The sequence below is a fragment of the Typopeltis vanoorti genome, chromosome 17 (genome assembly GCF_054136105.1).
Source record: "Typopeltis vanoorti isolate ZY-2024b chromosome 17, IOZ_Tvanoo_1.0, whole genome shotgun sequence".
NCBI classification, from domain to species: Eukaryota; Metazoa; Arthropoda; class Arachnida; order Uropygi; family Thelyphonidae; genus Typopeltis; species Typopeltis vanoorti.
The window spans coordinates 108,320,994-108,335,894 of NC_143565.1; the positions used below are offsets into that span (position 1 = coordinate 108,320,994).

General features: G+C 33.9%; 1 protein-coding gene across 1 annotated transcript in view; it reads left to right on the forward strand.

The window, feature by feature from the left end:
* Nucleotides 1-226: 226 nt before the first annotated feature.
* Nucleotides 227-14,901, forward strand: part of LOC150097755 (uncharacterized) — a 52,607-nt gene continuing 37,932 nt past the window's right edge. Inside the window, exons 1-2 of the mRNA XM_090406982.1 lie at nt 227-421; nt 7,678-7,740. Coding sequence (XP_090263108.1) covers nt 227-421; nt 7,678-7,740 — 258 coding nt within the window. The remainder of the gene's footprint in view (nt 422-7,677; nt 7,741-14,901) is intronic.

The window sequence follows — 14,901 nt, forward strand, 5'->3', positions numbered from 1 at the left end:
AACAATTTTAATTTTATATAATACCTTATAATACCTAATAGACTAGACATTGTCACTGTTTAATACTTCAATTTCTTTTTAACAGTTACAAACAGAATCCAAAGTGGGACACAGAAGAATAGAAAGTGACCCTGGGAAAAACATTCCCAATTGGAAAAAAATTGATGGCTCAAAACAAGGGACTTTTTCAGATTCAGAACGAAAGCCATTAATGCTGTCTAGGTCAATGGATGAAACTGAATCAAGTCTTAATCGCTCTGCTTCATTTAGTGCCACTGACAATTTAGATTCCCCTAAAGTAAATGGTTTGCCAACTAGTGCCTCTCAAAAAGAGTTTCTCAGTAAAAGTGAGCAGCAAAAAACAGATAATAAAGAACAAAATGAAAGTGACTTAAAAGGACAAATTGCTGAAGGAGCTCAGGTTAGTTAAGTTCACATTCCTATCCATATACCTCAAAATGCATTTTTAGCAGTTTAATCTGAATGTTCCTTAACATGCATTTCACCGATGAAACTAATAACTTATCAGCAATGTGGAATGACTGAATTATATAAATATATATACAGATATCAGCTTTTGGAGAAGGCAATGAAACATGACACACATTTATATAATTCAGTCATTCCATATTGCTGATAAGTATGGTTATTTTTTTCCACACAGAATGATGTTGCTTATCAGGAATGACACAAATACTTGTGTGATGTATTGTTCTTCAGGTTCCCCAGCAGAAAGTCATGAAGCTTAAAAGTGAAAAAGGCAGTTATGCAGTAGGTGAACAGCTAGTCACCTATCAGTATTGAAATGCTGCAGTAGTCCACTAACCTAAGAAGGTAAAAGGAGGGGGGTGGGATTAAAAAAAAGGGAATTATTTGGATTATTAAGCAAGCATTGTCTTCATTCCCAATTATTTATTTCAGAGACTGAATACTGATTTTTATTACATTGTAAAAACCTATTTTTTTTTTTTCAGATATTTACTGATTAAATAACATGAATGAAATTACATTATTCAATCAGTAAATATCTGAAAAAAAAAACAAATTAGAAATCTCTGCTCAAATGTCCTCCACATAGCCTTTAAAGGAATGCGGAGAACCGACCAGGGCTTCTGACCTAATGTCCAATCCTTACCTTCTCGTGGTGCACCCTGTTGGGTATCTACTTGGATACTGAACGAACGAGGCAATTTGGGATTTAGCCGACCAAATTGTATTCTTATTGGTTAAACCAAAATAAACAATGATGGTATAACATGGCAAAATTTCATGCCGGATAGGGCGTTGCCCGGTTAAACAAGGCCCCCGTTGATTTTGCCAGGGAACCAGGGTGGACAGCAAAAAGTCAACTACCGGAACAAATCTGAAAACACACCCCTACAACTCAACATCACCAGAGTTAAAGATCGGTACTATCAACATAAGAAGCCTGAATGGCAAAGAAATGGAGCTAGCTGAGGAATTAGATAAGTACCAGATCGACTTAATAGGGGTGACTGAAACAAAAAAGACAAAAACTGGTGAGATCTTTCTGAGCAATAAATACAAAATGTTATATTCAGGCAATGACAATCAAGGAAAAGAAGGAGTAGCCATAGTATTCTACACAAAATACGAGGCTAATCTTCTTGAATGGCAGTCAGTCTCAAGTAGAGTAATGTGGGCAAATATGAGAATGGGGAACTGGACAATGAGGCTTATTTGTGCCTATGGTCCCACAGAAGGTTCTACTAAGGTAGAAGTGGAGGAATTTTTTGAGGCTTTAGAAAAAACAACTGACACAATGAAAAAGGAAAAGTTGGTCCTTGTTGGGGATCTAAATAGCAGAGTAGGAAATGATTGTAAGACATACAAAAATATTTTGGGAAAATTTGCAGAAATGAGCAAAGCTAATAAAAATGGCAAATATCTGTTGGATTTCTGCTCAGGACATGGACTGGTTATTACTAACACCATGTTCCAACATAAAAATGTGTACAAAGCATGGAGAGAAGAAGCAAGGAATAAGAAAAGTCTCATTGACTATGCTATTGTTGATAGTGATGTTTCTCCCTGGTGCAGGAAACACCAGAGTGTACAGAGGATTTGAAATTGGAAGTGATCACTATTTAGTTTTGAGCAGGATAAAATTGAATTTCACATTGAAAAGAATAACATGTAACAAAGTTTTAAAGCGAATAAAAGTTGAGCAGCTCTCAGATGTGAACTGTAGACTAAAATACACAAAGATTATTGAAGAAAAAATGAAAGAGTTTGAGAATGGGAACCAAACCTTGGAGATTCAGTGCCAAACCTTGAAGAAATACCTGGTTGATTCAGCTAGAGAGGCATGTGGTGAAGTTTTCTGCAAGGATAGAAAAATTAGAACTCCATGGTGGACACAGGAAGTTAAAGCAACAATGAAGGAAAAGAAGAAAGCATATCAAAAGTTCCTGGCAAATAAGTCAGCTTTGTCTCTTACAGAATACAGAGACAAATGCAAGAATGCTAAACACTGTGTAAAACTAGCTAAGTAAAAGTCATGGGAGGACATGGCAAGAATATAGAAAATAAATATCAAGAAGGTGGCAAAATATTCTGGAAGTTGTTGAAGAAGCTTAGGAATGGAGGAAAGAGTGCTGTAAAAGGAGTTAGAGATGATAAAGGTGAAAAAACGGGAGAAAAAGATATCCTCGAAGTATGGAGTAATTACTTTGAAAAACTGCTAAATGAAACAAGCAGTGATGACAGCACAGTGGTAAAAAATACTGACCAGGCATTCGGTCAGGAATACATATTCATACTTGAAGTAGAAAAAGCTATCAAAGACGTAAAATGTGTAAAGGCAGCAGGAGTAGATGATATTCAACCAGAAATGCTGAAGTATGGCAGTATAAGAGTCTTACATCATGTTGGAGACTTAATGGATTTTTTACAACACTCAAAAAGAATTAAAATAGAATTTAATACTTCCTATATTTCGTCCTAGTCACTAGGACATCTATGGGGATTACAAAAACAGTTAATGTAACATACACACAAATAATAAACAATACTGAGCCCAACCACATGGGTGACAGTCTCACCCACGTGGTTATTGTGTGTGTTTATTATTTTGTGTATGTTCATTAACTGTTTTTGTAATCCCCATAGATATCTTAGTGACTAGGATGAAATATAGGAAGTATTAAATTCTATTTTAATTCTTTTTGAGTGTTGTAAAAAATCCATTAAGCCTCCAACATGATGTCCTCACAGCACTTAAGCCTGTACACACGAAGAGTCTTACAGTGGCTGCACTGCATAGTTCAGAAGGTCTGGACAGAGGGACAAATTCCCGATGATTGGAGTAGAGCTCTCATGGTATTCATATATAAAAAGGGAAATAAAACTGAATGTGAGAATTAGAGAGATATTTCCCTACTGAGTGTTCCTGGTAAGATCTATGCAAGTATACTTGAGAAACGGCTGAGAAGAATTGTGGAAGAAAAGCTTGGTGAAGAAAAGCTGGATTCAGGCCAAATAGAAGCTGTCAGGATCAGATCTCCACTTTACGACAAATAGTCGAGAAAGCATGGGAATATAACAAAGATCTGTATTTAAATTTTGTCGATTTGGAAAAGGCATATGACAAGGTGCCAAGAGAGAAGCTATTCAATACGGTACAGTTATATGGCATCAATGGGGCATTATATCAAGCAATAGTTAGTCTTTATTTGATTGTAAGTCAGCAGTTAGAATTGAAGGGAGTACAGGAAGATGGTTTAATGTTAAATCTGGTGTGAGACAAGGATGTACATTGTCTCCTTTGTTGTTCATTGTCTATATGGATCACATTATGAAGGAAAGTGGTATTAAACATGATATCAAAATTGGAGATGTTAATGTCAGCTCTTTGCTTTATGCGGATGATGTTATACTTCTAAATAAATCCGCTACAAGTCTGCAAGATTCTCTGACTAAATTGAATAGCTGTTATAATAGATATGGTATGAAGGTCAGCAATAAAAAGACAATGAAAATAGGCAGAATCATTGAAAAAATGTCAACTGTGTTGTGAATGTAGAACCTGTGGAACAAGTAAAACATTTCAGCTACTTAGGCACGATTTTTAGTGAAGATGGTAAATTAAATATAGAAATAGACAACAGAATCAGCAAAGCTGGTATGGTGGGAAGTCAATTGAATAAATTCATATGGAATAAGGGGGAAATTAGTCGGAACGCTAAATTAGCTGTATACAAGACAGTGTTCAAACCAGTTTTAACTTTTGGATCTGAGAGCTGGGTCAGAAGTAAAACACTTGACCAAAGACCAGAGACCGCAGATATGAGAGTCCTGAGAAATATTAGAGGCATGAACAGATGGCATCAATGGCAATATCATATTAAAAACAAGGATATTAGGAAAGAACTTGACATTGTCAGCATCCAGGAATGCGTTAGCAGAACTAATCTCAGGTGGTATGGTCACTTAAACAGAATGGGCGAAGAAAGATTAGCAAAACAAGTGTTCTCTGCCAGGTTGGTAGGTAAACGACCCAGAGGAAGACCAAGATATAGATGGATTGTTACGGTACAAAGTGCCTTAGACGATAGAAATATAAGATCTGATAGTATTGGAGTCTTGACAAGTAACAGACTGATTTGGGGGAAAATTGTAGATAGGAAGCTAGTAATTATGTAATTTTTTTTCATGTAGTACTATCATATCCTGTACACCCCTTTAGGGTACATGGCAGGTATTTGATGATGATGATGGTTAGCTATTAATCTTATTTGTCAATACTCCAGTATTATGAGATTTTTATATTTTGGTCTGCTAAGAAGCATTTTTCAAAGTGTGGTCTGTGGTTCATTAGTGGGCCTTTTGATTTTACTGGTCGGCTGCAAGAGAATTTTATTATTAAATAAATATTTTTTTTAAATCTTGGTTTGTAAATTTACTGATACACTTCAGAATACAATATATTAAAAATCCTATTAATAAAAAACTTATTTTACATAATTTGTTTAATTTCAGTGTAATAATTATAATATGCATAATATTTTACCACACATTGTATATCTTAACACACAAATGTATAGCAATACATAAAATCCTCCACTGTTGCCACCATACATTGAGAAATATGCTGAGAAATCTTATCCTAATTTTCCTCGGACTTATTTTGCACCTAAGGGCAGCATATGAAGACTCATCTGTGGTTTCTATGACCTATAAATTAAGGAGTGATGTATTTGACTATTGGACTGCAGCCAGAAAAGTTGCTGAGAAAAAATAGCGTGAACAGATGGTGTTGAAGATAGAATCATATTAAAAATAAAGATATCAAGAAAGAATTAGATAGCATTCAAGATGTGTGCACAAAATTAATCTGAGATGCTTGTCACTTAAACAGAATGGATAGAAAGTGAGCAAAAAATACAGCCATTTGATGTCAGAAAAGAGATGAGAAGAAGATATCAGGATCTAGGTGGAAATGACGTATTTGGAAATATTTTTCTCAGTTGTTGTACCAACTGATTTTCTTCTTTTCTGGTTAATAAAATATAGGCTCATATCAAGGTTGTTTATTATTTTTAGACTGTAATGTAAATAAAGTTTTAATAAACTCTTCTCTTCAAAATCACCAGAATTTATAAAAAAAAATGTGTGTGTATGTATATATATATATATATATATATATATATATATACTGCTAATAATAATAATATCAGAGTTAATTTGACTTGATGTCCTTTAAAACGAAATTGATCTATTTCTAGAAATTCTGTTTGCTTCCTTCTTAAATGATTTTTCTGACTTAAAATCTTCTTTTCACATTACTATATTTCTCCCCAAAACTTCCATCTCTTCCAAATCATATTCTGTTTCTAATCAACAACTGTTTTCACTTTCTTGAACTTACTCGGAAAAACAATCGTGGTTCAAGTGTACTACATACTGCTTGGTGCCAAGCAATATGGTGATGAAAATGAAAGTAAACTCATTGCAAAGAGTAAACTCTTCATTTGCAAAAAACTTAGTCAGAAATCTTTATTTTTGTAACCTGGTCTCAAAGTAAATGCTTTTTTTCCTCTCTTAATAACCAGTCAGTATTGTAAACAAATAGTATGTGAGAGAGAGAGCAGGGTTTTCAGATAATTAAATAAATATTTAAAAAACCAAATAATCAGAAACTCATACAGCCCACTTGCAGTCCTAATGTACTATAGGTTTACAACCTTGCACAGATCGGAGTCACATTAAAAAAAGTGGCAGGGGGTGATAAATTTTTGTTGGCATCCTAGATACTAAATTTCATGAAATTCCATCTAGCCAGTGTGGAATTGTTATATACAAATATTATTAATAACTCCTCATTATCAATTTCCTGATGTGCATCCTCAAGGATTTAGATAGAAACATTAGCAAAACAATGTTAGATGGCATGAAAAGACTTTGAGGAAAACTAAAATCTAGGCATGTTAGTAGGGCCTGAGAAGACCAAAATATAGGATCTGACTGCATTGGAGACAACACAACATATTAATTTTGAAGAAAATTATTTCTGGTTTATCTAGTAATAATTTAGACTTATTACTCTGCATTATTACTAATGTGGACTTATTAGTAATCCTGCTTGGTGCCAAGCAATATGGTGATGAAAATGAAAGTAAACTCATTGCTTTGTTGAACAAGGATACAGCTCTTCATTTGCAAAAAACTTAGTCAGAAATCTTTATTTTGCTTTATTTTCGTAACCTGGTCTCAAAGCAAATGCTTTTTTTTCCTCTCTTAATAACCAGTCAGTATTGTAATCAAATAGTATGTGAGAGAGAGAGAGAAAGAGCAAGGTTTCAGATAATTAAATAAATATTTAAAAAACCAAATAATCAGAAACTCATACAGCCCACTTGCAGTCTTAATGTACTATAGATTTACAATCTTGCACAGGTTGGAGTCGCATTAAAAAAGTGGCAGGGGTGATAAATTTTTGTTGGCATCCTAGATACTAAATTTGTATAGTCTAGATACTAAATTTGTGAATATTAAATCTATGTAGTAATCCTATACACTCCTTGAGGGTAGATATCAGGGGGGAAAAAAAAGTAAAGCAAAATGTATTTGTCATGATTGTTAGATGTTTATGTGTACTAGTGAAAAATTTAAGTCCCTTGATCATTGGATTAATGTGATTTTGTAATATCTCCAGTCTGAACTTCAGGCTCTGAATTCTTAATGATTATTCATTGCAGAAATAATTCATTTAATTCCTTTTATTTAATGTAAGGGTCACATTTTCAAAATACTGCATATTATCAGGTTTTTGATAGTTAATTCTGTTGACTAGTGCTATTTATCCTCTTCTTTATAATGATGATGCAGATTAGCCATCTGTTTATCATAATGAAATTTGTTTTATTTCAGAGATGTTATTCCATTTCTCTAAAAAACTTACAACATAATTGTTGAGCAACAGCTCTCATCTAAGAAAAGGAATTTTATCCCTCTATTACAAATAATAATAGTAATTTATAAAATAGTCACAAATGACTATTAAACTGTGCTGCTTATAAATATGATATTTAAGCTCAACAAAATGATAATGTTTATTGAATTATTAAAAAAAAAAAAAATCATCAGTTTTGAACTGATCATCTCAAAATCATATCTTATACTGAATATAGTTTTATTTTTGAATGTTTTTTAAAGGGCCATGATACTAAAAGTGAACGCCAGAAAGATAGAGGACAACAAAGTAAAAGAGAAATAAGTGTATGTCAACTGTATTTCTTCATTTCTTTTGGAATATGTATTATTTATATAAATGCAAAATATGAAGAATTCTTTATATTAAATATTCATTAACATCATAGCTGTCATGATAATGTAGTTCATTAATAATTACAAGGACACATACTGGAACATTTTAAATTCCATGCATATAATGGTCTGTGTAGTAAACTATGTAGGCAGCAATACTTAATGGTAGGGGGAAAAAAAAAAAAAATTCATCTGATTCCAGCAGCAGAAGTAAAGTTTTTCAGAAAATTATCTAGTGTTTGACACAGTGAACTGAAAAAAAAATATATTTAATATATCAGTGTGAGCTTAGCATTGAGAAAATTTTTAAGGATATACATGAACATGTGTATGTAATCTTAGCCAGAATTATTTGGTTCATATTGTAAGATTTTATTTTCTGTCCTTATACCAATGCATAGGAATTCAACCACTCAGTTTTTGTAATAGTACTATATAGCCTATAGCATTATCTGTTTAGTAAATGTTTAAATATTGTATGTCCCTTAGTTATTAAGAGTTATCTGTTTGATCCTGTTAATTAACTGTCAGTCTGCAAAATTTTGTCTGAATAAATTATTTCAATAAATTAAAGATACCAAGAAATTATATACTTGATTTAATCCTTTATCCAAGTGTAAGCAAACAAAGTTTGCACCTGAAGTATTTTCGGGCCTGGGGAAACTCGTATATAGAATCTATTGACTTCACATCACTTGCCATAGTATTCCATTAATGCAAAGCATATATATCCTTAGGACATGTATAATGCTATACATTATGGGAAGATATTATGCATTATATTAATTTAAGAGTGACACTATTAATTTATAGTATAACCAAGTGGAAAAACTTCCAACAACTCTCTAATCCAGAGTATTTTAATAATAAAGTGCGATGCCTTTTGGCTGCTCGTATATAAAATATGACTTCTGCATTACTTCAACCTTAGTATCACCTCTGGAAGTGACCCTTCCCATAATGCATAGCATTATACATGTCCCTAAGGATATGTGCTTTGCATCATGGAATATTATGAGTTTGCGTCTGAAGTATTTTCAGGACTGGGTCCTGAAGTATTTTCAAGACTATATACGAGTTTTTCCTCGTATATAATCTTGAAAATACTTCAGGACCCAGTCCTGAAAATACTTCAGGCGCAAACTTTGTTTGCTTACACTTGGACAACGGATTAAACCAAGTATATAATTTCTTGGTATCTTTAACTTATAGTATAACCAAGTGGAAAAACTTCCAATAAATTATTTCAAGTTTCTAAGTTATTTGAACATATGCATTCCAGATTGTTGTTTTAGAATTTAAATATACAGGGTGTCCAAAAAGTCTGAAAACATGGAGAAAAATTTTATTTTCAAACAATGTTAGAAATGCTACAGGGAAGAAGAGCTTGAAACTGGGAATGTGAAGTTTTCAAATAATAATTCACATTTAAATTTTTTTTTTCTCTCTTGAATTCATGATTGGACCTATGGCTTTAAATTTAGAGTTAACCAGTACCTTTTTGCAACTGGTTAAACATGCCCAGGGGTGTATGTGATGTATGGAGAAGTAGCACCTTAGTATCGATGTCAGCCACTGATCTCAAGGTCAGGATATTGGGCTCTGGTCCTCACATACACTCAGCTCTCACTTATGGCTCTAAGAAGTTAGTAGTGCACACCAGCGGCCACACCCCCGGTAAACTGCCTCGACTGGTGGGCTAAACTAGTGAGGGTATCAGCAAAATAGAATGCTGTAAATAGGGAATGTCAACCTTTATATGCATGAAGTCTGGAATGGCCAAGATGGCAGAAGAATCAACATTGACTAATCAAGGGCATGACAGCAAGATGTGCAGCACATCGAGGGCATGCTCCTGACATCTAAGAGGCTTGTGGTCAGCCATCATGGAAGAGATTGGAGCCTCACCACGTATTTATCTGTTGTCAACCATGAAACACACCATGTCGCAATATGAAGTTAGAGATGTGGTTGAGACCCCTGCAATCATCAGCTCTTATAGCTACAGGGAAGAAGAGCTTGAAACTGGGAATTGTAAGACAAGAACAACTAAGGTAGTGTATGTGAAAATGATATCCCAAACTCTCCGGTGAGGATATTCTCAGAAGTCCCTTGTCTGAAAACCAGGAGCAATCTCTTGAAAATAGTAATATGGAACGTCAGAACACTCTATGAGGCAGGCAAATTAAACCACTTAATCCAGGAATTAGAAGTGATGAAGGCTGATATTGCAGGTATCAGTTGAAGTGAGGTGGACAGATACAGGAATAATAATAAGAAAAAATCACACTATAATCTACTCTGGCAGTGACTTACACCTTAACAGAGTAGCGCTTGTCCTAAGTAATAGAACTGCAAAATCTCTACATGGTTATTGGCCCATAAATGACAGAATCATAACAGTCAAAATAACTGCACAACCATTCAACTTGTATATTATCCAAACATATGCATCAACCTATGACCACCCAGATGAAGAGTTGGAACAATTTTATGAAGACATCCAAACTGCTGTCTCTAGTGCTAAGTCAGATGATGTTATTATAATGATGGGTGACCTAAATGCAAAATGGGCTCAGAAAAAATCTCATATTGCACGGGAAACCAAGGGCTTGGAACCAGAAATGAAAGAGGTGAAAGATTAATTCAATTCTGTGAAACCAGTGACCTAATAATTGTCAACACACTATTTAAACATCCTCCCAGAAGACTATAGACATAGAAAAGCCCTGGGGACATCTATAAAAACCAAATTGACTATATAATAATAAGCAAAAGATTCCGAAATGCAATAACACAAACAAAAAACATATCCTTGAGCAGACATAGGATTGGACCACAACCCAGTGATTGCAAAAATCAAAATAAAACTTAAGATACCAAGCCAACCATTCCTAAGAGAAACTTATAATTCAGACTCACTTAACAACCAAGAAGTTAAAGACTGCTTTATAAAAGAATTCACAGAATTACGTCTGACACCATAACTCACACAGAAAATAGAACACCAATTGATGAAATTAACATGAACTGGCAGACATTCAAGAATAGCATCAACAAAGCAGCCAAAAATACAAATGAAAAAATATTAAAGTTGATGGAACAAAGAAAAAAGTTAAAGAACAAACCTGAATATAAAAGCATGAATAAAGAAATAAAAAAACAATGCAGGAAAGCCAAAGAGGAATGGATTAAGAATAAATGCACAGACACAGAAAACCTTGATAGAAAACACAGAACCAGAGAAATGTATGAAATGAACAGAGAAATGACAAGCAAGACAAATACAGCAAATCACAAGTGTCATTAGAGACCCAAGAGACCATATTCTAATGGATAAAAAAGAAATCATGGAAAGATGGATTGAATACACAAGGAAATTATACGAGCAACAAAGAAATAATATTCCCAATCAGACTGATTTAGAAGGATCACCCATTTTACTTTGTGAAGTTGAAATGCCGCCAGAAAACTAAATCACATAAAGCTGCATGAATAGATAATATCTTGGCACAATGGTTGAGGACTCTCGATGAAGTAGGACTGAAATTTCTAACAAATTTATGCAATAAGATATATGAGACTGGATTTCTACCCAAAGATATTAACCACTCAATTTCCGTTCCATTTCCCAAGAAAACAAAAGCTACAAGATGTGAAGAGTTCAGGACAATTAGCCTCCTCAGTCAAGTATCAAAAGTCCTCCTATATGTTATTCTTGAAAGATTCTATTAGGATATCAAGAAAAGGAAGTTGTTTATGTTCTTCTTGTTCCAAAGTGAATTGTATGTTATTGTGTAGATTATTAAGATAATCTTTAAAAGCAGCGAGTTCCTCGGTTGTTCCTGGCCATATGAAAAAATAGCGTCTACATAACGAAATAAAAGAAAAATAAATGATACACAAAGTGGCTTCAAGGAAAATGTAGGTACAAGAGAAGGTATTTTCAACATCAGATCCATCATAGAAAGATATCTAGAAAAACAAAAAGATGTATACCTCTGCTTCATAGATTACAAAAAAGACATTTGACAATGTTCAACATGAGCAATTAATTGAAATCCTTTCAAAAATAGGCATGAACAGAAAAGACATTAGGCTAATAACTAATCTTTACTGGGAACAGACTGCATCTTTGAGAATAAATAGAGAGACCTCAAAAGAATTCCCAGTTCAGAAAGGTGTGAGACAAAGCTATGTCTTGTAGGCATCGGTTTCTGTGGTTTAGCAGTTCAAAAAAGAGATTCCAGTATTGCGACCACATGTTTATTGAGATAAATAAAAATGAACAAACCCGACAAGTTTCATATGTCGTTTGACTTACATCTTCAGGGGTTAAAGGTAACTAAAAGTTTAAACACAAGAAATGAGAAATTACTCAAAATAGTCCATTCTATGATGTTATGGCCATCTAACTGTTCATTAAATTAAAAAATCTGAATTCAGCATCTGTGCATGCTAAGTTTGAACGATGCTGGATGTTGCCACGTTCTGTTTTTCATGTTCACACTGTTCGAGGTCTGACTTAGGTATATTTTTTATCAATGCTAGCCAAACTTGGTGTAGAATTAGGCCCTGGTTTTTGTTGCATTGCGTTGGAATTCTAAGCATATTAGCAGCTTCTTTAAATTTCCTTTTGAAACAGTTTTTTTCAATATAAGACATGTTCGTTTTATGCCAGAGTACATTATGGCCAGTGAAAGTTGTGTGGGATGCTAGGCCTGATTTGTGTTCTCTCCTTTTTTGCACGGCTTTTTGGTGTTCATTCATACAAATTTTCCCTGATCTTTCCGTCTGGCCTATGTAGCAGATGCCACAGGAACAATGAATTTTATATATACCTGGTTTTTTTAAAGGGTGATGTGGAGGTTTTGGGGGATGTAGAAATCTTGATATTTTTTCCAGTGGAAGAAAAGCAACTTTAATGTTATGTTTGCTTAGTAATTTGGCCAATTGTCTATAACATTCTTGATGTATGGTAGCTTGATTGTGTTCTTGAAATATTGCTTTTGTGAGATGCTTGTAGGAGGTGTGTTGAGGATTTTCTTGATTATCTTTGGTTCAAAAACCATTTTTTCTGAGGATCTGTGTTAAATAATGTAATTCTTCATTTCTCTTTTTTCTGTGCTGGAAATATTCTAAGCTCTATTTAAGGTTTTTATTAAACTTATTTTTTTCATGGGGTGGTGGTGTGAGGCTGCATTAAGGAATCTTCCTGTGTTGGTGGGTTTTCTATAAATGGAGAAAGATAATCTATTATCTTTTTCATTGATTTCTATTAGGATATCAAGAAAAGGAAGTTTTTTATGTTCTTCTTGTTCCAAAGTGAATTTTATATTGTTGTATAGATTGTTAAGATAATTGTTAAAAGCAGCGAGTTCCTCTGTTGTTCCTGGCCATATGATGCAAATATCGTCTACATAACGAAGCCAAATTTTCAGTTTTTCATGATAGTTGTTTAATGCATTATTTTCAAAATTTTCCATATATAGGTTAGTTAAAGCTGGAGAGAGAGAGGGGGGGGGGGAGCCCATTGCCAGTCCTTCTTTTTGTTCCCAAAATTTGTCTTGATACATGAAAAACGTATTTTTTTATTCAATGTTTATATAGTTCTACAATGTCCACTAGAAGGTCTTCAAGAAGATTCACTGTTTCATTTCTGGGAACATTTGTAAAGAGGCTGACTACATCCAAACTTGCCAAGATGTCTATGTATATATTATATCCTTTACCTTCTCAATAAAAAACAAGGTGTATATAAAATTTCGTTGTTCCTGTGGCATCTGCTACGTAGGCCAGACGGGAAGATCAGGGGAAATTCATATGAACGAAGACCAAAAAGACATGCAAAAAAGGAGAGAACATAAATCAGGCCTAGCATCCCACACAACTTTCACCGGCCATAATGTACTCTGGCATAAAACGAACATGTCTTATATTGAAAAAAACTGTTTCAAAAGGAAATTTAAAGAAGCTGCTAATATGCTTAGAATTCCAACGCAATGCAACAAAAACCAGGGCCTAATTCTACGCCAAGTTTGGTCAGCATTGATATACTAAAGTCAGACCTCGGACAGTGTGAACGTGACAACATCCAGCATTGTTCAAACTTAGCATGCATAGATTCTGAATTCGGATTTTTTAATTTAATGAACAGTTAGACAGCCATAACATTATAGAATGGACTATTTTGAGTAATTTCTCATTTCTTGTGTTTAAACTTTTAGTTACCTTTAACCCCTGAAGATGTAAGTCAAATGACATATGAAACTTGTTGGGTTTGTTTATTTTTATTTATCTTAACAGTGGTCGCAATAACGGAATCTTTCTTTTGAAAAGCTGTCTTGTCTCCAATTCTCTTTAGCCTGTACACAGAAGAAATATTTAATAAAATTAGTAACCTCAAAGGAATCACTGTAGAGGGCAGAAATATTAATAACCTAAGATATGTAGATGACACTATTCTTCTAGCTGAAAACAAATATGATCTTGAGACTCTTATAGAGGAAACTCTCAAGTACAGCAAACAGTATGGCCTCGGTTTCAACTTTAAAAAGACAAAAATCATGATAATTTCAAGATAAAAGGAAATACCAAAAATATTCATAAATATAAAAGGAAATAAATTAGAACAGGTGCAAACATACACATACCTCAGACACTTGATCACAGAGAAAGGTAGGACAGAAGATGAAATTAGAAAAAGGATTGAAATTGCAAGGTCAGCTTTCAACAATCTGAAAACAAGACTAAGAATCTCCAAATGTTACATATGGCCCAAATTATTATACGGAGTAGAGACATGAACACTCTCCAATCTGAGTGTGAAAAAAAACTGGAGGCCTTTGAAATGTGGATGCTGTGAAGAATTATGAGGATATCATGGAAAGACAAATGAAGAGGTACTAGAGATGGTAGGCATAAACAGGAACCTGATAAAAGAAATTAATAAGAGAAAACTCAGCTATTTCTGACATATTCTGAGACATAACTGCCTACGGAGGACACTTCTTGAAGGAACTGTTGAGGGAAAAAGAAGGAGAGGAAGGCAAAGACTGGAGTGGATGAAAAATATAGAAGACTGGACCTATCTCTCATATGAAGAATGCAGCA